This window comes from Eublepharis macularius, chromosome 10 (genome assembly GCF_028583425.1).
Source record: "Eublepharis macularius isolate TG4126 chromosome 10, MPM_Emac_v1.0, whole genome shotgun sequence".
In the NCBI taxonomy this organism is placed as follows: Eukaryota; Metazoa; Chordata; class Lepidosauria; order Squamata; family Eublepharidae; genus Eublepharis; species Eublepharis macularius.
Genome location: NC_072799.1, coordinates 88695993 through 88720740, shown reverse-complemented (window position 1 = coordinate 88720740; position 24748 = coordinate 88695993). Strand labels below are relative to the sequence as shown.

Below are 24748 nucleotides of genomic sequence, written 5' to 3'. Positions count from 1 at the left end.
AATGTTATAAAGGCAGAGGGGCTCAGTCACACTGGCATCATACCACACATCTTTGGGTGCACAATCACTTGAACCCCTCAATTTAACAGACATGACAACTCCACTATAAAGTCAATGGAACCCGTAGGCAGATTTGTTCTTGCCTGTGTAGCATCTGCCAAACTTTTCAAACAATTGTTTGTAGATTCCAGATTGCAGGTTCCAGGGACAACCTCAGGACACAAAGGACACAACAATGCCTGCAACATCAGAAGTGTCTTTCAAAAGTGGGCTGCAATTTCCTAGAGTTCACAATATCCTATGATCTAATTGACTGCAGTTCCACAATGGATATAATCATAAATGTGCCACTGAATTTCTTCTGGAGTGGAATCGGCTTTGCATGAGGAGAAGAATATGGAGATATTCTTCCTCTGCTGAAGTGAATGTTGAAATTTAGCTGTGCGAGGGTTCTATGTATATCTCACAAAAGGCTCTCAGCATAGTGTGGTAAATCTATCTTAGATAAAGAGAGCTTTTCTACATTTAAAGAAACTGGAAAGAATCTCATTTCCACTTCTGTGCAACATTTTTCAACAGAAGAGATTTTAATCCCCTGCTCATTTTTTCCATTCATTTTTTTTTAGAGGAAATACCCTTTTTGTAAGTCAGAGCTGTGTTTGATTTTGTACCTAAGTTTGAAAACTATATTATGTTGCAGTTAATGTGGGTAGTTTATGTACTGTTCTGTGAGGAACAGTATGGTACAAATTTGAACAGATTTGAAAGGGTGACACTGAAAAGTTAATTGTCACCCATTAGGTTTCATAAAAATGACAAGGAAGCAACTGATAGCTTCCTCTGTTGAGATCAAAATCCTGTCTTAAGTTTCTCTTCAAAGATTTCCTAGAACCACTTATTATTTACGTTATTATAGATCTGATACAACTCGTAGATGCTCAAATAAGGAAGGGGAAAGGGAGAAGGGTGAGGGTGCTGGTGAAGAAAGGAAATGAAAGCTTTTCTTTTAATAAACACAAACTGTGCTTGCGTGGCAGTTTAAAGGCAAGGTAATGACAGAATTTTGGTATGTTCTCTTCCAAACAGTTTTCTCTTCGTGATTTTGACATTACTTTGGGGGCTTCCTCTAAACGGCAGAATGTAACAGCTTGCCTGCTTTTTAAAATTTAATTTAACACAGATATTTACAGAAAATTGCCGTAATTTGGGCCGTTTCCAGACGGCTTACCTGGCTCCGGAACGTTGCGCCATCTTGTGGGGAAAACGCGAAATATCGTGTTTTCTCGCGCGAGTTTTGCGCGACGTCGCATGACGTCGCGCAAAACTCGCGCGAGAAAACGCGATATTTCGCGTTTTCCCCACAAGATGGCGCAACGTTCCGGAGCCAGGTAAGCCGTCTGGAAACGGCCTTGGTGTCCTGAGGGTGTCTCGGGGCAACGGCCACGGCTGCTGAGATGTGTACAGGTTTGTTGGTACCTTGTTTGATTGGATTTTTGTATGTTTGTTTGTACAGGCGGGCCTAACCCCCACCCAGCCCTGAGCCCCGACAGCAGCAGAGCGCCCACCCGCAGCGAGGCAGCCCTGGGCCCACGCATCATGGAGCTCGGATGAGGTCTGCCCCCACCTGCACACCACCTTAGCTGGGGAGGTAAAGTGGCAACAGCAAAGGGGGTAGCATGGGGAGGCTGCCAAGAAGCAAGCCTCCATCCCTGGAGTGACAGAAGCTGTGTCCGGCCAGAGCACCCAGGGAAGCCGCCCTGCAGGCAAGCCACATACACACATCTGCTTCCCAAGCCTTCTGGAGGCAGGACTCTCACCCCAATGAGATAGCCTGGACACCATGAGGCCAATGTAGGCCATCCCCCATTCCCAGTCCCCACTGGGAAAGTGAAGTGGTAATGGCGAGGGGGGGAGCATGGGGAGGCCGAAGCTGGATCGGGTCCGGGGAGGTTGCCCAGCAAGAGCAAGAGCAAGAGCGGGGGGGGGGGTGTCTCTCCTCCTTTCTCACCTCCCACAATGTAGCAGATACAAGTTCTGGCTAAACTCATCTCCATCTGAGGGAATAATTTACTGGTCTGTTCCTGGGCAGTAAAGCTCAAATCTCTTGTGAAGTCTTGTAGGATCTCCTCAAGGCACAAGTGTTGAGCTGTGATAATCCCATTTGCAGTTTTTGCTCTGGGTGACCCTCTCTGGTGCAATTGCAAGCCGAGTGATGTATAATTACAATATGTAACAGAGATTCCTTCAGTCTCAGGTATGGTTGCCAGGTCCCCCTGTCCTCCCAGTTGGAGGTGGGGCCTCCGGCACCTACCTGCTCTGTTGGAGATTCGCAAAGTGTGCGGACGCTCCCAGGCCTGCATGATGACATCACTTCCGGGAAGTGATGTCATCGCATGGGGTGCGGCTGCCCCTGGGAGCACTCCTGTGCTCTGTGGGGGGCCCAAATCAGCCTGGAATGGTCTGCTGCAGAATGTGTGAATGTTCCAGTGTTCCGCAGTGGGCCGATTCAGGCCCAATTCACCCCAGCTCAGGTCTGGATCAGCCCAGATTGGGCGCAAGTCAGCTTGGATTGGGCCCAAATCAGCCCAGATTGGGCCCATGGGAGTGCATTGCACTGCTCAGGAGTGCTCCCCTGGGAGTCCCCTGCCTCCCCTGCTGGCCAGGTAAGTGAGGGCAGGGAGTGGAGGATGAGAACGGGGGATCCCCTGTCCCCAGCGGGGGACTGGCAACCCTAGTCTCAGATCATCCAGAAACCTTTAGATTACGTGTGTATAGATCGAATGCAGGCACTGGTCAGGGAGACACTCTTCAGGATAGTCAAAGCAAAGTGAGAAGAGGGTGGTGCACAATGGAAGGGCTGAGCGCCCCCAAGAGCCAGGGAGGGAAGGAGAGGAGCCAAACAGACCAGTCATCATGCAAGGGGCAGGTCTAGGGTGGGTGGACAAAAGGCCCAGCACGTTCTTGCATTCAAGAAAAAGTCAGGAGAAACCAGCATCCATTTAACTCAAGCAAACCCTGAGATAGTGTTGGGATGACCACTGAATTTATCCAAAGCTATTCATATATATAGCAAAATGGGGGCATTTCAGTGAAGAGTTGCTGTTTTCTTTTAATAAGGCTTGATCTGACTTTATACCTAAATTCCTAGCGACTGCAAAGAGAGCACAAAACTAGAGATGGGCATGATCCGCATTACGATCGAAAACCCCCCACGATAATGGCGATCGCGCGATCGTGACCCGGCGGATCGTGATCGTCCATGGCCAATGATCCAGCGATCGGGAGAGGCCTGGATCGGGGCGATCAGGCTCGGATCGGGGATCCAGACACTCAGGCGCCAGCAATCTATTTCCCTGGCAACGGAGCCAGGGGGAAGCCTGAGCTCTGTTTGTCCTCCTTCTGTCGCCCTGGAAACTTGAATGGAAGCCCAGCTTTCCTTGATTAGCAGGGCTTCCTTCCAATCACGGAGCAGCAAAGCAGTCACAAGTTGGGAGAAGACACCCAGTGGAGGGAGGGGGAAGGAGGTGTTCTGTAGCCATGGGCACTCCAATCTCATCCCTGCAAACCCTGATAGGCAGCTCTGATGGCCAAACACAGACCTCCTGTGTTGCTGAATGGGACCTGAGGGGAGGCGGCTCGTCGCTGCCTCCCTGTGCTTGCCAGGCCCGGTGGCCGCTGTCACCACCCACCTTCCCACATAGCTGGGAATAGCATCGTGGCCCGCTTTGGCCTCCACGATCCACGATCCATGATCCACGATCCACAGATCGGGAACGGGAGATGCTCGGTGTGGATCATTAATTCGGGATCGTTGCCGGCGCCGATCCACAATCAGCTGGATCGTTAATTTTTTTTTGGATCGTGCCCATCTCTACACAAAACTACTTTACCAGAGATTTCAGTGATCCAGTCGTGCAGGGAAAATGGAGCCCTGATCTACTCAAATTCTAACTCTGGTTCTATAGTCTAGCAGTTTGGTCATGTCCAGTTCTTTGAAGCAAATACTGAAGACTTTCTTCCCAGATCCAGGCAGCCCGCCGCCCACTCCAAAGAGCAGAGCAACACAGCTGGCTTCCTTCAGAGTCACTTGGCATAATCAGACTGATTCTTCTCCCTCACAACTGGAGGAAGGACTTTGGCTTGCCAGAAATGTTCTCATTCCTCAAGGCTTGGTGGACTCTAAATTGAAAGGCCCATTGTTTGCTTTCAAGTCTCAGTAAAACCAATGTGAAAAGCTATTACTATTAAATTTCTCTGGACTGGTGCCAGAAGCTTGAATATTATGGTTATCTTTTCAATAACTGAGGATGTAAACCTTGGATCACAATCAAGCACAAACATTGCCAGTAAGGGACAGAGAAACCACCCCTTTTGATGAAGAGATAGGAATGTCCAGACTTCATTATCATCACATTCTTTCAATGCATCCCGTCATGTACCCTATTCAGTTTAAATAAGCAGCTCCTTAGAAGAGGGCACTTTTTTTTTTTAACCTATGCCATTTTTTTAACCTCTGTCATTTTAAACGGAGCCATTTTTAACCTGTGCTATTAACCTGTGCCAGCTTGAAAGAGGATATTAAGAAGCCATTTAATACTGGACGTGCTTTAGTAATATAAACATAAAAATAGACCGCCTGCTAGATGGTCCTTCTTGTGTTCACACTGGGGTAATGCAATAAATCGCTGTGCTGACGGGAATTGCTGAACGGCGCTCTCTGCTTTATTTCATCCAACAACCAATGCCGAAAAGGAAAGTAAGAAAGAGAACAGTCTAGGGAGGGGAGATTCCCTCCCTCCCACAATCAAGTGCAAGTTAACTCTTTACGAGGGCTTTTTTTCTGGGAAAAGAGGTGGTGGAACTCAGTGGGTTGCCCTCGGAGAAAATGGCCACATGGCTGGTGGCCCCGCCCCCTGATCTCCAGACAGAGGGGAGTTGAGATTGCCCTCCGCGCCGCTCGGCTCCCCTCTGTCTGGAGATCAGGGGGCGAGGCCACCAGCCATGTGACCATTTTCAAGAGGTTCTGGAACTCCGTTCCACCGCGTTCCTGCTGAAAAAAAGCCCTGCTCTATACTATCCATTTTACTACAGTTCTTAAGGACTCTTTCCTTGCTGCATAAGTACAATCAGATACGGGAAGTTAAATTTCGCATTCTCGTGTTTCACAAAACATGCTTCAAATTGCCATTAATGAAGCCTCAGGCTGCATTTATTTGGGTGCCTCATATCTTCCTTTGCACTTACAGCCAAGCTACAAGTGACGCCTGACACAGGTTGGACACTTGTAAGCTTCCCTCAAGTTTTGATGGGAAATGTAGGCATCCTGGTCTTGCAGCTGTAATGGAGAGCCAAGCTGTAAAACCAGGACGCCTACATTTCCCATCAAAACTTGAAGGAAGCTGACAAGTGTCCAACCTGTGTCAGGCGTCACTTGTAGCTTGGCTCTGCGTGCCAGACAATTCATTGTTTGCGATTGGCAATGGCTTCAGGGCCGCCCTCTTTCTACATGGAGGCAGGATGTTATGGCTTCCTCTGACAAAATGGATGTCTGAACCATTCTTATGACGACAAATGATACTAAGGTCTGGAGCTTATTCTTGGCACTGGATATTAGGAACTTGGAAGCAATATTGACTCAACATTTAAATCTGTATTCTAGAAATGGCCAAGGAGAGAACTAGCTCTCTAAGAAAAAAGAACTGGTAAGACTTCATTAAGCAATCAATTATTTTTGGTTTTGTCACAGCTTGAAGATTAACTAGATTTAACTAACAGCATGCATGGCCTTTTGAGGCTTGAATCAGAAGCAAAAGGACTGTTTATCACATCACACAATGCATAATTAACTTGTGAAACTCACAGCCTCAGGATTTGATGATGGCTGTTAGTTACGGTTACCAGCCTCCAGGTAGTAGCTGGAGATCTCCTGGAATTACAACTGGTCTCCAGGTCACAGAGATCAGTTCACCTGGAGAAAATGGCTACTTGGGGGGGGGGGTAGACCCTATGGAATTATGCCATGCTAAGGTCCTTTCCCTCCCCAAACCCCACTTTCTCCAGGTTTCACTCCCCCCAGATCTCCAGGAATTTCCCAAGTTGGAGCTGGCAACCCTACTGTTAGTTTAGGTGGCTTTAAAAGAAAATTAGAAGGACTTGTGGAAGATACATGATGGCTGGATAGGATTTCCAGGTTTATAGGAGGTATACTTGTGAATGCCAGTTGCCAGGGCAAGCAGCAGCAGAGGGATGGATTTTCAGTTTGTGCCCCTGCTGTGGGCCTTCTGGGGCACATCTAGTCAGCCACTGTGCAAATCAGGATGCTAGAAGAGATAGACCCTTGGTCTGGTCCAGCAGGGTTCTTCTGGTGTTCTGTTTAGGGCTGACAGTCCCTTGGTGGGGGCAGAGGAACCCTTGCTCCCAGCCTCTGCCCCCTGCAACCAATGTCACTTCTGGAAGTGACGTTGCTGTGCCTCCAGGGAGGTTGTGCACAGTGCGTGTTCCTTGGGTGCCTCCTGGTGCTGGGCAACTTCCAGGGGGCTTGCTACCTCCCACCAATCACTGGGTGATCAGCGGGCAAGGGGGCAAATCTGAGGGAATTTGCCCACCACCGGCGAGCATCTGGAAACCCTAGGTGGCAGGCATGTGCCTGCCCTTCACATGCATGCGAGGAGTCTAGTGCTGGCTTGCCCACCTGCCAGGAGACCTATAAGGGGACCTATTTGATCTCCAAATAAATGTATAAAATAAATTTAAGAAATAAATTAGGCTAGGATTATATATTGTCAGGATCAATTATGCCAGAAAGGAGAGGCCTGGGGGAGGGGTTAGAGTTGTAGAGGCCTAGTTCTGGCCTGTTTAGTTAGTTGCCTCTGTGTGTTCCAATAAGCATAGTTCTTTCAATCATTGCTAACGTCACTACAGATCCTTCCCCTTCCCCACAGAGATGACACGGCACATTTGTTTTACTTAGCGGAATGCTAAGTTATTCTGCTCTGTCTACACCACTTTCTTGCATATAATCTGCGTATGCTTGTCATAATTGTGGTTTCTATCTTTGTTTACTTTTAGGCTGATCCTGCACTGGGCAGGGGGTTGGACTAGATGGTCTGTATGGCTCCTTCCAACTCTATGATTCTATGTGATTAATAATACTCATTCAGACACTGTTTGTGATCCTTCCTTCTTTCCTTCCTTCCTTCCTTCCCTTGGTTTCCCCCCTTCTTTTTGAGGATCAATTATACATAAAGGTAAAGGTAAAGGTGCAAGCCTGTGCAAGCACCGAGTCATTACTGACCCTTGCGGGGACGTCACACCACGTTTTCTTTGCAGACTTTTTATGGGGTGGTTTGCCATTGCCTTCCCCAGTCATCTACACTTTACCCCCAGGAAACTGGGTACTCATTTTACCGACCTTAGAAGGATGGAAGGCTGAGTCAACCTTGAGCCGGCTACCTGAACCCAGCTTCCGCCGGGATCAAACTCAGATCGTGAGCAGAGCTTGGGCTGCAGTACTGCCGCTTACCACTCTGCGCCACAGGACAGAATGAAATAAGCATGATTAGATTGAACAGATGCAATTTTTTAGTTAGCAACAGCGAAAAAAGATGCACTCACATGCATTGCACTCATTCCCCTTTTTTGCCAACAAGAGTTAATAATGTAAGGGCTCTCTCCCCTTTGGATCTGACTGGTGATGAATGTTATTCAGGAAAACAAGATGCCACCACGTGAGCCCAGTGCCCAGTGCTGCTGCTTCTGTGAGGTATGGACTTTTTGGTGGGCACGTGCTGTTACAACTTGGTTTCCCAGATTTCGTTCACCTTTCTGGAAGCTGCTTTAAAAAAACAAAACGGCGATTTCTGGATGTATTTCCAACTCTTTTTGTGTGTGTTAGTTTTGCATACCCCTAAAGAGTGACTCCCTCGAGCAATTGCATCTACAAATAAATAGAGTACCCTCTCCTCTGCATGGCTGGAGAACCAAATGGGGATAATTAGGCATTCTTAAAATAAAGCAAAATAAAAAGTATGTAATAAATAAATGAGAAGTATGTAGTTTATTGTAATCAGGGCTTTTTTTCTGGGAAAAGAGGTGGTGGAACTCAGTGGGTTGCCAGCACACGGGGCAACTCTTGGCAGGAGGTGGTGCCAGGGGGCAACTCTTGGCAGGAGGCAACTCTTGGCAGGAGGTGGTGCAAAGTGCATGCATGCTCCCAGGGCCAATGACATCACTTTGGGTCAGCTGGAACAAGAGGGGAGTTTTTAAAAGTTTAAATCACCTTTGGCGAAAATGGTCTCATGGCTGGTGGCCCTGCCCCCTGATCTCCAGACAGAGGGGAGTTGAGATTGCCCTCTGCACCACTTGGCACAGAGGGCAATCTCAGCTCTCCTCTGTCTGGAGATCAGGGGGCAGGGCCACCAGCCACGTGACCATTTTCAAGAGGTTCCAGAACTCCGTTCCACCGTGTTCCCCCTGAAAAAAAGCCCTGATTGTAATATAGCAGCTACCTTGGGAATGTGGCCAGACGAGACCTTTCAGACACAGCTCTGTGAACCTCGAAATTGATCTAGTGGTATAGACATGAGATTGTTTCCTTCAAGAATTCGTGGAGTTAAGATTTTTTTTAACAGAAATATCCTGCAGAAAATCATCGGTTTTGATTTTGTCAGAGGGATAGAACACTCATACCCACACAAACCACTCCGACTGGTTAGTCAAATCTAATGGCTGATTTACCCTTTGGCTCCATTCTTGCTACGACCTGGTGAAAGAAGCCGCATGCTACGACAACAGAGTTACACAGCACAGAAGAAGCAGATGTGCCCAAGAGTACAGGGGGACAGGGACAGGGATCGGGTGCTGAGGACGGCATGAGGCTTTCCTTTCTACCTAGCTGAAGAAAAAGGCAAACAAGAAAGATGTTGCTCAGGGCAGCATGAACTTTCCTCTTGAGAGGTGACCTCCATTGAAGAGGTCAAAAGGGGGCAGGCAGCAGCTATCAGCTAATCATTGTTGTGCTCACTCAGCGGTCATCACCGGCACACAGAGAGGGACAACACTGACTGAAAGGCTATTTGATTTTAATGATCTCAAAGACTTTCCAGCTCCTCGAGTCTCAGGAATGCTGAATCGCCTACAGGAGGCAGGGCCAACTTGCAAACGTGGCAGAGGAGCCCAAGGATTTAGTAGATGGTATCAGTCGAAAGTCTCTCTCTCACACGTTCCTTGTTGTATAGGGCTCCCCACATGCCTAAACAACCCTTCAAGTACTGCAAAGTAGAGGGAAGCAGTCTCTAAACTTTTTAAATGAACCCATCAAGGGTGCCCGTTCAAGGCTCCACTAAGGATGGGGGGCGGACAGCAGGGCTTTTTTTCAGCTGGAACGTGGTGGAACGGAGTTCTGGAACCTCTTGAAAATGGTCACATGGCTGGTGGCCCCGCCCCCTGATCTCCAGACAGAGGGGAGTTGAGATTGCCCTCGGTGCCACTGGAGCATTTTCACTGAGGGCAACCCACTGAGTTCCACCACCTCTTTTCCCAGAAAAAAAGCCCTGGTGGGCAGAATACACAGCAAGTTTCAAAGGCCTGCTCTTGAATAGGTTCATTATTAAACTGCAGCAGAGCAGTCTGTTTGGAGAGTGTACGCTTCCCTATCCTGCTGTCTTCCTGTTCTGAAATAGCCCCAAGGAGGTTCTACTTGCTCCATTGTGCATGTACTGATATGGCTACACTCACTCTCCCCAAAGGACCAAAGAGTGTCTCCTTAAGGCTGTTTCAGATTGGAAAAATGGCATGGGAGGCCTAAGCCCCTCTCCCATGGTCCCAATCCAAATTGAGCTGCTGCATGCCTGGGAAGCAGCCCTGACCTGGAGAGCCCGATCTCATCAGATCTCAGAAGCTAAGCAGGGTTGGCCTTGGTTAGTAATTGGATGGGAGACCTCCAAGGAAGACCAGGGGTGCAGAGCCAGGAAATGGCAAATCACCTCTGTTAGTCTCTTGCCATGAAAACCCCATGGGGGTGTGTGTGGTCACCATCAGTCAGCTATGACTTGAAGGCAGGATTTCATAAGCCCTGACCGGGATAGCCCAGGTGAGTCTGATCTCATCAGATCTCAGAAGCTAAGCAGGGTTGGCCTTGGTTAGTAATTGGATGGGAGACCTCCAAGGAAGACCAGGGGTGCAGAGCCAGGCAATGGCAAACCACCTCTGTTAGTCTCTTGCCATGAAAACCCCATGGGGGTGTGTGTGGTCACCATCAGTCAGCTATGACTTGAAGGCAGGATTTCATAAGCCCTGACCGGGATAGCCCAGGTGAGTCTGATCTCATCAGATCTCAGAAGCTAAGCAGGGTTGGCCTTGGTTAGTAATTGGATGGGAGACCTCCAAGGAAGACCAGGGGTGCAGAGCCAGGCAATGGCAAACCACCTCTGTTAGTCTCTTACCTTGAAAACCCCACCAGGGGTCGCTATAAGCCGCCGCCACCATGCTCAGGGACCACGGTGCTCCCAGAAAACGTTTGTGATGTGAAAAATGTAATGAATATTTAGGCCAACGCTCTACAGCATCAAATAATCATTCCTGTGTATCCTGGGAGAGTTCAATGTTTTCAGCTTAGTGTTTAAGTAGTTGGGCTATAAATCACCCCTCTGCTGTTCAAATCCCACTCCTGCCTTGAGCTCAGTAGGTGGCCCTGGGTCAGCCCCTCCTCTCAGCCTCAGCTCCCCAGCTGTATTGTGGGGATAATCATACTTAGTTCACCACTCTGAGTGGGGCACTCATATGTCTAGAAGAGTGGTATAAAAGCACAGTTATTATTATAAATGTTGAAAAGTTTAACCAGATATCCAAATACACTTCTTGTTGTGTTGTAACTGTATGATACTGTTTCTGTCCAAATCACACTTTCTTTTGTTTGCTGATTTTTTAAAAAATATTTTCAACTTTTATTTTTCTAATTCTCAGACAGAAAAAAACCAAGATACATGCTGCAATACCATAGGGACCAGCAGTTTGCAACTCTGAAGTATTGTATATCCACAATATTGCTTATAGGATACTTTTAAATTTCATAAATATGCCAAATTGTACAATTTTATATAATTAAGTTATAATGGATGTATTTGCAGCATAGTAGAGGGGCCGCAGCTCGGGTGGAGAACACGTCCTTTCTATGAATAAGGTACCAGGCTTAGTTTCCAGCATCTCCAGTTAAAGCATCTCAGACAGCAGCAAGGCTGGTGAAGGCCTCTCCTTGCTACCCCAAAGGGTAGGATAGACAAGATGAGACAGACCAACAGGTCTCAGTCAGCATTAGACAGTTCCGTATGTTCAGGTGCTTATTTCCTATTAGATGCAAACAGGGCTTTTTTTCTGGGGAAAGAGATGGCAGAACTCAGTGGGTTGCCCTCGGAGAAAATGGTCACATGGCTGGTGGCCCCGCCCCCTGATCTCCAGACAGAGGGGAGTTGAGATTGCCCTCCATGCCGCATGGCGCGGAGGGCAATCTCAACTCCCCTCTGTCTGGAGATCAGGGGGCGGGGCCACCAGCCATGTGACCATTTTCAAGAGGTTCCGGAACTCCGTTCCCCCGCGTTCCCCCTGAAAAAAAGCCCTGGATGCAAATACGGCAGTGAAGCTACTACTAATCTAAACTTTTAGTATGTGTGCCAGTTCAAGTTCCTTTTTCAAAATATTAACATGAGAGGCAACCTTTGGGACAGTAAAAGCAGACAGCTCTGAGAATGCAAGAAGAGGAGTCAAAAGCCGACATTTGATAGATTTCCTCCAGTATCCATTGGCAGCTGAAAGGATATCATCACTCTCAACCTCGGCCCTGGAAAACATGTCAATCTATTGGTTGAACCAACTGAAGGGAGGGAAAACAGAGTGGTGGGCCTTTCTGTCAGTACCTTCTCAAAACAGTCCAGCTTCTCTCCTGATGCAGTGCTACAAATAAGAACCAGAACCAGGTTATGTCTGGCAGGCCAATTCTATCCCTGGTTTGTGTCATTAAAGGGCTAGAAAGCAAGGCTGTAGTAAGAGAAGCCTTTTTTGAAGTCCTGTTTCTGCTTTATGGGGGATGGAAGTAGGGAGAAACCAGGTCTACTCCTTCAGGCTCCTGAGGACACACATTGTTTATCAAACTTGACAGGCCAAGATGAATGCAGAGTTGGGAGCTACCACCGAAACCATCATTTACGCTCAGAGAAAGGGAGTACAAAATGCCTGCTGAAGAATTATAGCCTCTCCTGCTTTCTGTTGGTGAACTCAGTAACTCGGAGCCGCCAGCTCCACAGCAGAGGATGCGAGGCCCTGGCAGCACGTTGAACCTCCTCTGCCCTCGCATCTGTCTCTTGATAACTGTGAACTCCAAACTGATTGACAGGATGAGAGTCCTATCCATCTTCTACCAGACAGCAAGAATCTCTGAAGCTACTCAGCAACAGCCGGCCCTTTCTTGCTTTGCTCCAGATGGAGAAAGTGCAGATAAGTCCTCTTAATTCTTAATTAAAGTGTATTTCATTTGACTGGAATGCGCCAGCAGTTTAACGGAATGCTGGGGGTGCATCTGTATAAGACGACTTGCGCTCTGTGGTTACCTTACAACTTCCATTCTCTCCCTGACTCTGCACTGCTCATTCGCAAGACAGCAGCACTTCCCAGAGTATAAACAAAAGAGAATCACAATTTCTTTGTTTAGATAACAGCATTAAAATGGGCTTTTTTTGGCGATACTGTCCAGAGATTGTAGTTAAGAGACATTCACATATTAGTCAGCGGACCAGACCTCCTCGTCCTTTCCCTTCACAGAAGAAGCCACAACGAGGGGAAACAGTGATAGGCCTCACCTTGTTAGGACTATTACTGTGCGCAGGGCAGGGTTGATGACTACCAGTGTAATCCCATCCAGCCTCCTGCAAGATATCCGGAGTCTGTGGCCTGCTTTGTCGAGACACAATGAAGTGTACATGCTTCACACTAGCCTGCATATTGAGACACACATAAAAACACTTTATCAATCAGAATTAAACAATTAAAATGCATTTCAAATGACTTAATTAACACTAAGAGCTGCAGGACTCTAATCTGGAGAGCCGGGTTTGATTCCCGACTCCTCTGCTTGAAGCCAGCTGGGTGACCTTGGATCAGTCACAGCTCTCTCAGAGCTCTCTCAGCCCCACCCACCTCACAGGGTAATGTCATGAGGGTAATAATAGCACACTTTGTAAACCGCTCTGAGTGTGGGATTAAGTTGTCCTGAAGGGTGGCGTAGAAATCAAATGTTATTATAGCTGATCCCATCCTGGGTGATTAGCGGGTAAAGGAATTTTCTCCCCCAACAGATCTATTGCTGTCCTAAAATTGCTCATCATCCAGGCCATGAAATTATTAACTTACTCGGTTGTCTTTTGGTGTACAGATTGCATTATGGATGCATTTTGATTAATTAAAGAACTATTTTGATACATTTATTTGACAGGTAGAGCACAGAAATGTACCCCAGAGACACAGCAGCCAAGCAGCAGTGCTCTGGATCAGCCAATAGGACCTATACTGAGAAAGGTTACGATGTGACGGGGGAGATTGTTGATCAGAAGTTGGGTTTCAAAGACTGACGGTCAAACTGCATGATACAATTTCTAATGAGTTCCTAGACCCAACTCAATTTCCCTGCAGCCACACAGCAGCTGCAGGGAACATAATTTTTTTTTAAAAAAAAGTCAGCTCAGGGGGGCCACAGCATGAAGGGCTCCTGCCTCCCCCTGCACCATTTTCCGGAGCCAAAATGGCCCCAAGGGGGCCTTATCTGCCCCATTTTGGAGCAGTACATGCACAGATCCAACTCATTAGGAATTGTATTGTGCAGTTTGGGGGAGAGGGGACACTGGCTGTGGTGTCATCATGTCACTTCTGGCAAAAAAAATGGAAATGACATGGGTAGCATTAGGAATTGCCAGAAACTTCATGGTTTTCCCATCAAGTTTCCACCAATTCCGAGAGCTACCCTGTCTCACTTCCTTTTTTTACAGGAAGTAACATGACACTACGTGCAAGGCTGCTCTGAGCAGTAGCAGGCAATGGGGGCAGGGAGTGGGGGATCCCCTGCCCCCACCAGAGACCCGTGGCAAAAGAACAAATTCCTGGGTAGGGTGATGGCTAGCTCTTGGAAATGCATCAAAACTTATTTCTCTGGTTTTGTCCTAATTCCCCCAAATAAAAGAGCTATCAACTAGTCAATCCCCGCCTCTAAAATTTAATATATTAAAAGAAAATACAAGAAAATTGGAACATGAAACAGCAAACGGGAGATCCTGTTCCAAACAATTATTGGTGAACAAAATAATCGGCAACCCACACAACGTGCATAGCACGATTTCTCTGTTCAAACAAGTTGTACAAACTGTGCATATATAGAATCCATCCCATTCCCAATGATTGGGGCACATGTGTGGGATTGCTATGGCCGGCACCCCCAGGAGGAAACGCTTTAGCACAGAAGAGTTTTTGCGAAATGCTAGAGTGTCTGCCATGTTATTTCCGTTTTTTACCAGAAGTGATGTAAGTCCACTGGCATGACGCAGGCACACCATGCCTGCTCCCCCATTTCCTCCCACCAGCGCCCAAGGATGCAAGAGGTCTGGCATCCCATGTGCAGCACACACAGAGATGGGGGCAGTACACTTGCATTATCCCAGTACACAGGTATCTTGTGTATATAGGGCTACTATATCTGATCATTATTATAGAAACCATATTTAGACAGCACGGATCTGAATAATTAAAAACAAGTATCAAACCTTCCCTTTGGGGAGAAGGTTTTGCAAAAGGGAGTAGCTGAATAAATTCAGGCATTCCTGGATGAAACTCAGTATCTAGAGCCTTTCCAATCAGGATTAAGGCCTAGCTATGCCATGGAAATAGGGTTGCCAACTCCAGGTTGGGCAATTCCTGGCAATTTGGGGGGTGAAGCCTGGGAAGGATGGGTTTGGGGGAGGAGACAGACCTCAATATGGTGTAATACAGAGTCCATCTTCCAAAGCAGCCTTTTTCTCCAGGGCAACTGATCTCTGTAGTCTGGAGATCAGTCATAATTCCAGGCTATCTCCAGGCACCACTTGGATGTTGACAAACCTACATGGAAACCCACCTTGCTTATCCAGGCCAGTTGCCCCATAGAGGGAATGTTGTCCCTGCTAGTCTTCCAAGACCTCTCAGCAGGTTTCAGTACAATCAATCATGGTGTCCTTCTACAAATGCTGAAGCTGAGCTGCTTAAGGCTTCAGGTATCCTTAAATTCACATCTTAAATTGTGCCTGGAGAAGGATTAGCCTCTCAAGTACTTGTGGCATGGGCTCCAGCCATAGACAGAAGCCAGTCAGATTTCGTGCCAGCTGCAGTTTTCCAAGGCCAGCCTTCATACAGTACACGGCAGCATTCAAGTTGTCCCATTGCCAGGACATGTATGTGACATTAGGGAGATCCTGGACCTCCAACATCTACAGTTTCCTCAATAAAATGATCCCTAGCAGTATCTTTTCTCATTGTGTCTATAATCTTTGGGAATGTTGCACTCGAGTATCCCTGTGAAACCAATGGGCTTGCTTCCAAAAGTGGGTGGCTGACAGTCACTTTGATGGCATGCAATAAATTTGACTCCCACTTTTCTATTAATATTGTCAAACGGTTTGTATATAGGGAACATAGATAAGTTGCCTTCAGTGCAAATAGATTTTTACCTGCTCAGCTTACATAATGCATTATAGTCCTTATCCCAAACATTGCAACATTTATTAAATATGCTCAGGAAATATGAGGAAGTTGTTGCAACAAACCTGTATCAGCTGGGCTGCACTCTCTGGACTTCCACATCGAAGATCGTGGCCATTAATAGCCAAAACCCTGTCGTTCTCTTGAAGCTGTCCATCTCGGGCAGCAACGCCTCCTTCCAGCAAGTTGAAAACGAACACTCCCGTTTCGTCTGCCTTGCGGACCAACTTGATGCCCAGCTGCTCCTCGGGGCTGCCTTTATTTAGGACAATATGAACACTGTCATCCCGGGTGCAGGGAGTATCCAGAGGAAGTCCATTGTTTCGACACTTGTACACCTGCTCTCGGAGTACCGTCAACCGGAGGATTTGGCAGGGCTGCCTCAGAACTGACAAGGCATACCTGTGTGGTACATTTCTGATGTCCATACCATTTACCTGTGAGACAGAACCATAAATCAAAACAGGAAAGGGCTCCTTAACTGGAACTGGCACTATAGACGAACGGCTTATTTACTCAGATGTCTTCCTGTTACGCTGACATGCGGCCAAGATTTCATTATAAAATATCCTCCCCCTCAAGCCTCCAAGGACGGCACACAATGTACTGTCTTCTTCCTCTCTTGCACGTTATCTCCAGACATAAGGGCTATTTTTCAATGTTGTCAGTGTTTCTTCTCAGCCTCCAATATCCTCTTGCCTATCTTCGCAGACTTAGCTCGAGTCCACCGGCTTCTTGTTGCCAGAGGCATTCCTTCACTAAACCTCCCTTCTCTCCTTTTTGTGTTTTACTGGTATTTCTTTGATTACAATCAAAACATGAAACCACCAGTTTTCCAGTCTTTAAACTGAAAAAGAAACACTGAGGACTGATCATAATCCACTACTTTGCTTGGTATTTAGGTAGTGTATCTAATGGAACCAAAGGGGATTTTCACTTGCAGAGAATCCAAGATTTAAATATTCAGGAAATCACACATATTAGAAACGGCTACTGACCAAATACTTTATACCAATGTTTTGCTTGGCCTCTTTTTGTTTGTTTGTTTGTTTTGATGGGATATTTGACCCAATCTGTGCTAATGCTTCCAGAGCTCTAATTTGCTCTAAGAAAAATAAATCAACATTAGTTTGCACATGCAGTTTCGCAGCACAGCAGTTGACCCCACTAACTTAAGTCCCTGCGGAAGATGCATTCTTTCCCTAGCCACTCAAAACTCTTCTTTTGGAATAAGATATTCATAAATATCAGCTGCACTGCTCAGCGCAGGGATGGATTTCATTTAGCATGCTGCAAAGTAAGCTGGAGAACAGGGAATCAGCTACAATGAAATGCAATGGGAGTTCCCCATGTTAGAAAGTTTCCTGCCTCTCTGATTTGTCCCCATGAATGTGTCCATCCATGCAGCTTAGAATGGAGCAACTGCTTTCTCATGACATAACAGTAATCATTATCCCAGCTACAGAAAGGCCGTTGCCACTCTACTCACCTCCATCTGGAATGGGACGCAACGTCACAAAAAACCCGTGGAAGATAGCGTCTCCACGCGCAAGTTTTGCGCGACATTGTGCAAAACTGGTGCGAGAAGACGCTGTCTTCCACGTTTTTTTCACGACGTTGTGCCCCGTTCCAGATGGAGGTGAGTAGTGCGGAAACGGCCAAAGAGAATTTGCAGCAGCACCAGCGTTATCTGCTTTCCCTGCCCCAACCACGAGCCCAACCACTGTGACTAGATGTGAAGGAGGGCAGTGCTCTTACAAATATAGTGGGAGCCAACCTTTTGGACAAATGTGCTACAAGTCAAGTCCAAAACATTAAATAGCACTTTTCTAATGTTCACTGAATGGCACAAGCAACCCCCTATAGCTCTTCTATATTATGGTAGAGACAAGGACAGCAGAACAGGCCTAACTTGGTCACGAAGTGATCGAGTGGAGTGCAAGTGGAGTGCAAGTGAACAGGGAGGAATACACGTGAGTCTGTTCACTTGCCATTCAAGTGTAATTCGTCACTTCTAGCTTGGCCCTCTGGCATAGCCCTCCTTTGGACTTTTTGGCTCCAGTGCATACATTCCAGAGTAGGAGGCCACACCAATTACAAAGCAAAGGAAAAAAAAAACCATGGCGACATAGCGGGAAAAGTGTTTTTATTTAGATATACTGCTCTTACACATTTTTGGAGGGGGGTGCATAATAATATAAATCTCCTGGTATTATCATACAGACCTAGGGATCCCATTTCCCCAGTGGGGGCAGGGGATTCCCCGGCTTTCACCCTCTGCCCCCGCCTCCGTTTACCTGGCTGGCGGTGGAGGAAGGCACAGGAATGGCCTCCTGGGTGCACTCCCAGTGCAGCATGATACATCACTGCCATCATTATGCCACCCTGGGAACACTCCTATGCTTCACTGTGGGCTGATTTTGGCTCCAAATAGGCTGAATTGGGCCTGTTTGAGCCCCAAATTGACCTGCTGTGAAGCAGGTGCGCACCCCTGTGCCTTCTGGTGCTGACCTATAAAGCCCTATGCAAACTGGGCCCAGCATACCTTCGGGACTGCCTCTCCCCATATGTTCCCCGGAGGTCACTTTGGTCAGCTAATAAGCACTTGCTGATGGTCCCTGGCCCCAGGGGGGTCTGTCTGGCCTCTACCAGAGCCAGGGCCTTTTCAGTCCTGGCTACGAACTGGTGGAACTCTCTGTCTGAGGAAACTAGGGCCCGGCGGGATTTGTTATCTCTCTGCGGGGCCTGTAAGACGGAGATGTTCCGCCAGGCATTTGGTGGGGGCTAGGCTGTCCTCTCGCCGGCCATGCCACTGAGGACCGTCCACCACCCAGGCAGGAGCTCATAAGTGTGGCGCAGGGCATGATGCAAGAGCCAAGCCCTGCGCCTAAAAATGCTGTATTTTAATATTTATATCCACCAATTGAGAAATTTTAATTGTATATGGAATAGTGTTTTAATGTTTTTAATAATGTTTTTATTGTTTTTAAACTTTATGTAAAAACTGGATGTTGTTACACCGCCCTGAGCCTGTCTGATGGGGAGGGCAGCCTAGAAATGTAATAAAATAAATAAATAAATACCTAGTGACATCACCAGAAGTGATGTCACTGCGCAGCTGTGGGCCCACACGTGCAAGTAAAAAATAAAGGAGGAAAGGACAAGGTAAGAGCCAGGTCCACCCCTCCTACCAGGAGGGCAAGGGAACCTGGTAACCCTATACAGACCCCCCTGAAGAATTGTCAACAGAACATATGGGGCAGTATAGTCAAGTGACACAACTGTTCCTGCCGCACCACTGTTTTAGTGTTGTTGTTCTTTGCCCTCAACTTGCACTGCCTGTGCAACTGGTGGTATCACTGCTGCACGTTATCTATGCAGTCTTTAAATGCTGTGTAAAACATAGCCATCTCCTCCACAGCATGACAAAGTGTATCATCTACTTCACAAGCATTAAAGTGGTCTAGGAAGCCTCTCCTCCTTTGTAACTCATCACTCTGGCTTCACTGGTCCATTCAGGTCATTGTTCTCTCAGGCCTGAGATGAAGCAGAAGTGAAGTCCTAGTTGCTAATGCAAGTGGGAAAGAATGGTGGGCAAAGGGATGGAGGAGAAAGAAATAAAGTTGGATCCAGACTAAATTTTCCATCCATAAGGTGGAAATGTCCTGCCTGTCCATTTGCACTGCAGCTCTGTGGGATGGGGAACTCCCAGGAACAGTATTTGGCGGGGGGTGGGGGTCAGAAGGGGGAATAGATGGAAATTGCCAATTTAATCTGGATCCAACCTAGAAGAAGCTGTCTTATGCAGAGACAAAACAAAGCTCCATCTAGGCCAAAACGAATTCATTTTTCGAAGGGGGACCCACTCTGTGATATATTATCATGGGCCGATTCCGCACAGCTTACCTGAAGCCGGAACGTTGTGGGATGTTGCAGATCATGCTGGCAAAAACGCAAAAGATCGTGTTTTCTCGCGCAAGTTTTGCGCGATGTCACACAAAACTCACGCGAGAAAACGCAATCTTCTGCATTTTTGCCGGCATGTTCCGCAATGTCCTGGCTTCAGGTAATGAAATGCACATTGATTCACACTGAACACGTTTACATTTATTTTTCACTTTTTAGTATTTATAAGATTACCTGTAGGGGGCATCTCATTTTCCTCTACCCCAATTTCCCCTCTTTCCCTTCCCTGAAACCCCCATAGCTTCCCCCTTTCCCTGCTTTCTTCTCTCCTTCTCACCCACCAGCCAATTTATCTGTATCGGCTCTCCTGTTTTCAGCTTTTCCTTCTTCTCTCCCCCTGCAGCGTTTTCCCCAGGAAAGCTACGGCACAGCCGTGTGGTGCTGGTACACTGGCTCAGCCCAGTTGCACAGGAGGAAACCTGCAAGGACTTCCTGGGAGCCATTCATTCCCCCCAATATTCCTTTCCCCACACTACTTAGCAACCTCTTAGCAACCCCCCATATCCTCACTTTTCCCTGCTTCCTTCTCTCCTGCCTACCAACATGACTTTTATCTATATTTGTTCTTTATTTACTTTATACCTCATTTTTGTCCACAGTGCAGACCTAAAGCCGCGTACACCATTCTCCTCTGCTTTATTTTATCCTCACAAGAACCCTGTGAGTTGGGTTAGGCTGAGTGTGTGTGGCTGGCTCAAGGTCACCCAGTGAACTTCCATAGCAGACTGGGGATTTGAACCTTAGTCTCCCCAATCTTAGTCTGAAACTTTGACCCCTACAGCACAGTGGCTTTCATAGGGTGGCCTCTCTTGAACAGTCGCAAGCAGCTGCACCAGGGTGAGTCATAGGAGTCACATGGTAGCAAGTCATCCTGTGGTGGCTGCTGGCCCTGATGAGTCCTCCCCTGAATGTCCAACCAGCACTGCTCCCTCTCCCTGCCTTTTACTCACAGAAACCAAGGCTTGAAAGCTGGAGGCCCCGTGTGGTTGCCTAGCAATGCCTGAGGGCATTGCTTCTATTATTTGCATTTTATCTGCCCTGCGCCCCCCCCCCCAATGTATTTTTTTAAAGATATCAGATTTTTCTGCAAACTTTGTATAAATGTCTATTCATGGTTCCAGTCTCTGGATATAAGTATCCACAGATTTGGCATTGTGGTTGCCTAGCAATGGCCACTGATGGCATTGGCCACTAAGGGCACTGATTCTGCAACTTGCATTTTTTTTAACCCTCAATATATTTTTTTTAAGATATCAGATTTTTCTGCAAACCCGGCATGTTTTTCAGGTTTGTAGAAAGAGATGTCTTCATGGTTTCAATCTCTGGATTTAAGTATCTACAGCTCTGGCCAATGTGAGGATTAGATATATTGATGACAGCATTATTGAGCAACAGTCTGTATTTTCGAAGGCTTTCACGGCCGGAGAACACTGAAAGCAAAAAAAATTGAAACTCAGCCCAAACCAGATGGAAATGATGCTGGCTATGAAGGCAGAGAGCTTAAAGGACATTGTGCTCCCCACTTGCAATGAGCTTAAGTTGACCCTGGATGACACAGGGTCAAAACACACAAGACGCACAGGCGAGTGTTGGATCCTGCAAGGATCCCTGGGAATTGTAGTTAAAAAAGAACCCCAGCCACTCAATGTGATTCTCAGCTAGGGAGAATCCCAACTACTAGAGGGACTTTCACACACACAGCCTCTCTTTCTTTCTGAGAGCTTGGGATGAGGGGCTGGGTGGGGAAAGACATAACAAAACACAGGGAAAAAGCTGAGGTGTTTTGCAAGCAAGAGAGAAGCCCAGTCCCTCCCATTCTTCATCTCCTGCAGGGTCCTGTTACATCCCCCTCCCACCTCCCCCTCCTGTTACATCCCCCTCTGAGCTCCTGAAGGAAAACCAGCTGATTGGATTTTTGAAAGAGAATCAATCTCTCCAGTCTCTCTTTGAGAGAATCTCTTTGAAAGAGAATCTCTCCAGTTGAGCGGCTGTTCCTTGCAAGAAAATCCACTTCTCTCAGGTTATCTCCAGTTGCTTGTGGGGGAGGGTAGCACAACCATTCCCAGGAAAGTGTGCAGGATCAATCAAGTGCTCTTCACGTTAAATTCATCTCGTGTGTTCCCACTCTCAATGAAGAGCCGAGGGGTTATACTGGATCCCACACCGCTGCTAGAGAAGCAAGTAAAAGCAGCTGCAAAAAGGGCCTTTTACCAGCTCAGTCTGATCTGGAAGATGGCCTCCATCTGGTCACCTGGATCCACGCCCCGACTAGACTACTGTAATGCACTCTACATAGGTCTCCCCTCAAAGTCAGTTTGGAGACTCTAGTTCATGCAGAATGCTGCAGCCTGGTTATTATCAGGAGCTAGGCAGAGAATGCATATCACTCCAATTCTACCATCACTCCATTGACTATCCATTGTTATCAGCTTAATGTAAGGTTTTGGCTCTCACATACAAAGCCCTTCTTGGCCTTGGTTCCTCATATCTACAGGACTCCCTCTTTCCCTGTGCTCTGCCACAGCACCTTCTGCAAATGGACAATGTCAACAACAACCCGTACATGTGTATGCCCTGCCTGATGGGTTTAGGAGGGCTCCCATTCTCCTGGCGTTCCAAAAACTGTGCAAAATTGAATTATTCAGGAGGGCTTTTTTACACAGGTAGGAAGGCTGTATTGCAAGGAAATGGTTCAAAGAGAAGCTTTGGCTAAGGGACAGGAGCTGTGGACTATACTTAATGTCCCATGTCGAATTGCATATATTTCCCTTCAGCATTGTATTCAGATTTCTGTTCCTGTTCAAATGTCTGCAGTTCCTATCCTATGGCATTGTTAATGAATGTATTAGCCATTGATAGGATTGATTTACACTGGTAATCCACTGGAGTCTCAGTAAGAAAGGCGGACTGTAAACAATGGAAATAAATCAAATTGCAATTCATGCTTTACTTTTTAAAAGATGCGGGGATGAGAAACAGGACTGTTGGTCTTAGTCAGGGCTTTTTTTCTGGGAAAAGAGGTGGTGGAACTCAGTGGGTTGCCTGCGGAGAAAATGGTCACATGACTGGTGGCCCCGCCCCCCTGATCTCCAGACAGAGGGGAGTTGAGATTGCCCTCCGCACCGCTCAGTGGCATGGAGAGCAATCTAAACTCCCCTCTGTCTGGAGATCAGGAGGCGGGGCCACCAGCCATGTGACCATTTTCAAGAGGTTCCAGAACACCGTTCCACCACGTTCCCCCTGAAAAAAAGCCCTGGTCTTCATGGCAATCAGCGGTGGTTTGTAACATTTAAGTTGGCCCCTGAAGCTGGCCTTCATAGATAGTTTATATTTAAGCTGGCCTTCATAGTTCAGGTTGTCCTTCAGAGATAGGCAACGATATTCACAACAGTGTGATAAAAAAAACCCCCTGGCTTTAGGCATACTGAATCTATGACAAAAGGAATCTTAAAACATATCGTACTAAATTTAATTAGATTATGGATTACTGGTAGAATGAACCTTTTATCTCTGAGACCACGAAATGAATCTGCAGCAACGGATGTGTAGGAAGAGGAATGTGCTGTTCTTCTTTTCTTTCAGTCCCTCTGCCCCCTCTCAGATGTTGTTTTCCATGGCCTCAAACCAAATTGGAAAGCTTTCTACGAAGGTCGTCTCGACTTACGTTCTTACAGTCCCTTCTCATTTGCTCCCCCAGTGTAAGGACATACCTTCAGGATCATGTCCCCTGGGAGCAATCTTCCATCTCTGGCAATGGCTCCATCATGATAGATATGTTGTATAATGATGTGAACCAATGGCGTTTCGCTGCCTCCTACAATCCGAATGGCAAGACGTTCGTTGGGATTACTGCGGCTGATCTTAATGCTGGTAATTTCACCATCTGGGATGAGGTGATATAACCTTGGGAACACTGAAACACACACATAAAAAGGCTTTTATTTGGAACATAGAAATTAAAAGAATAACTCTCAACACAAACATCTGCAGATTTTCTACTGCTGATCCAACTAGGTTTCAACAGCAAATTTCATTTCATTTATTCAGTTTTTTGTCCACTCTCCCCATGGCAGGCTCAGAGCGGAGAAACAACCAGGTTAAAACACATTAAAACATACATAAAATTATACAATGATAAATCAGTTCATACAATAAAACTCAAGATGGTGGTCCCCAAAATATGCCCTGCCACATTAACACTCAAGGAGCGGGAGATGAAGAGAGCAGCCAGTCTGATGGAAAGCTCAGCGGGGGTCACAATACCCCCCACCCCCTATACAGGAGGCTAGCGGGGAGGCACACCTACACCCCAGCCTCAACCATATGCCTGGTGGAACAACTCTGTCTTAAAGCCCCAACGAAAGGATAATATGTCCGTTTGGCCCTGAGTATTTGCAGACAGAGTGTTCCACCAGATCTGGGGCATGTATAGTGAGAGGCGGTCCCATAGATCTATAGTTTCAGGTGGGTAGCCGTGTTGGTCTGGAGTAAAAGAGCAAGACTTGGGTCAAGCAGCACCTTAAAAACCAATTAGATTTCCCGAGTAAGAGCTTTTGAAAGTCAGAGCTCCCTTCATATCTGATGTTATGAGGGGAGGTCTGACTCCTAAAAACTCACACTCGGGAAATCTGATGATATGAGGGGTGGAAAAAGGAAGGAGTCCTCATAATCCAGGCTAATCCAGGTCCTAAGGGACCGTGAACTAAAAAAATCCACTACAAACCACTTATCCTACAAACTCTGGAAAAAATTTATGTGACATTTTCTCCGAGAAACTGCTTAAAAATCTGATCAGTCTCTTGTACTGCAAACAGAAACAGATTAAAGGGAACCTTGCTGAAGTGGACATTTCTAAAAAGAATCAACCAATTTACCAGGATATTTGCAAAAGAAAGCAAACCATTTACAACTCACAATTCATCTCCCTGGAGAAACTGAAGAGGAAGAAACTTTCTAGCCTTTGGCATGCAGCAGGCCAAAACAACAATTCCTCCACCAATATTGTCAGATATGA

At 46.9% G+C, this 24748-nt stretch overlaps 1 protein-coding gene across 3 annotated transcripts in view; it reads right to left on the bottom strand.

The window, feature by feature from the left end:
* LNX1 (ligand of numb-protein X 1) overlaps positions 1-24748 on the bottom strand; it is a 162622-nt gene that overhangs the window by 20941 nt on the left and 116933 nt on the right. For all 3 annotated transcript variants that reach the window (XM_054989515.1, XM_054989517.1, XM_054989518.1), the window contains 3 exons: positions 23445-23647; positions 15834-16205; positions 12849-12983 (listed from right to left, as the gene is read on the bottom strand). In XM_054989515.1, the coding sequence (XP_054845490.1) occupies positions 12849-12983; positions 15834-16205; positions 23445-23647 (710 nt within the window). The remainder of the gene's footprint in view (positions 1-12848; positions 12984-15833; positions 16206-23444; positions 23648-24748) is intronic.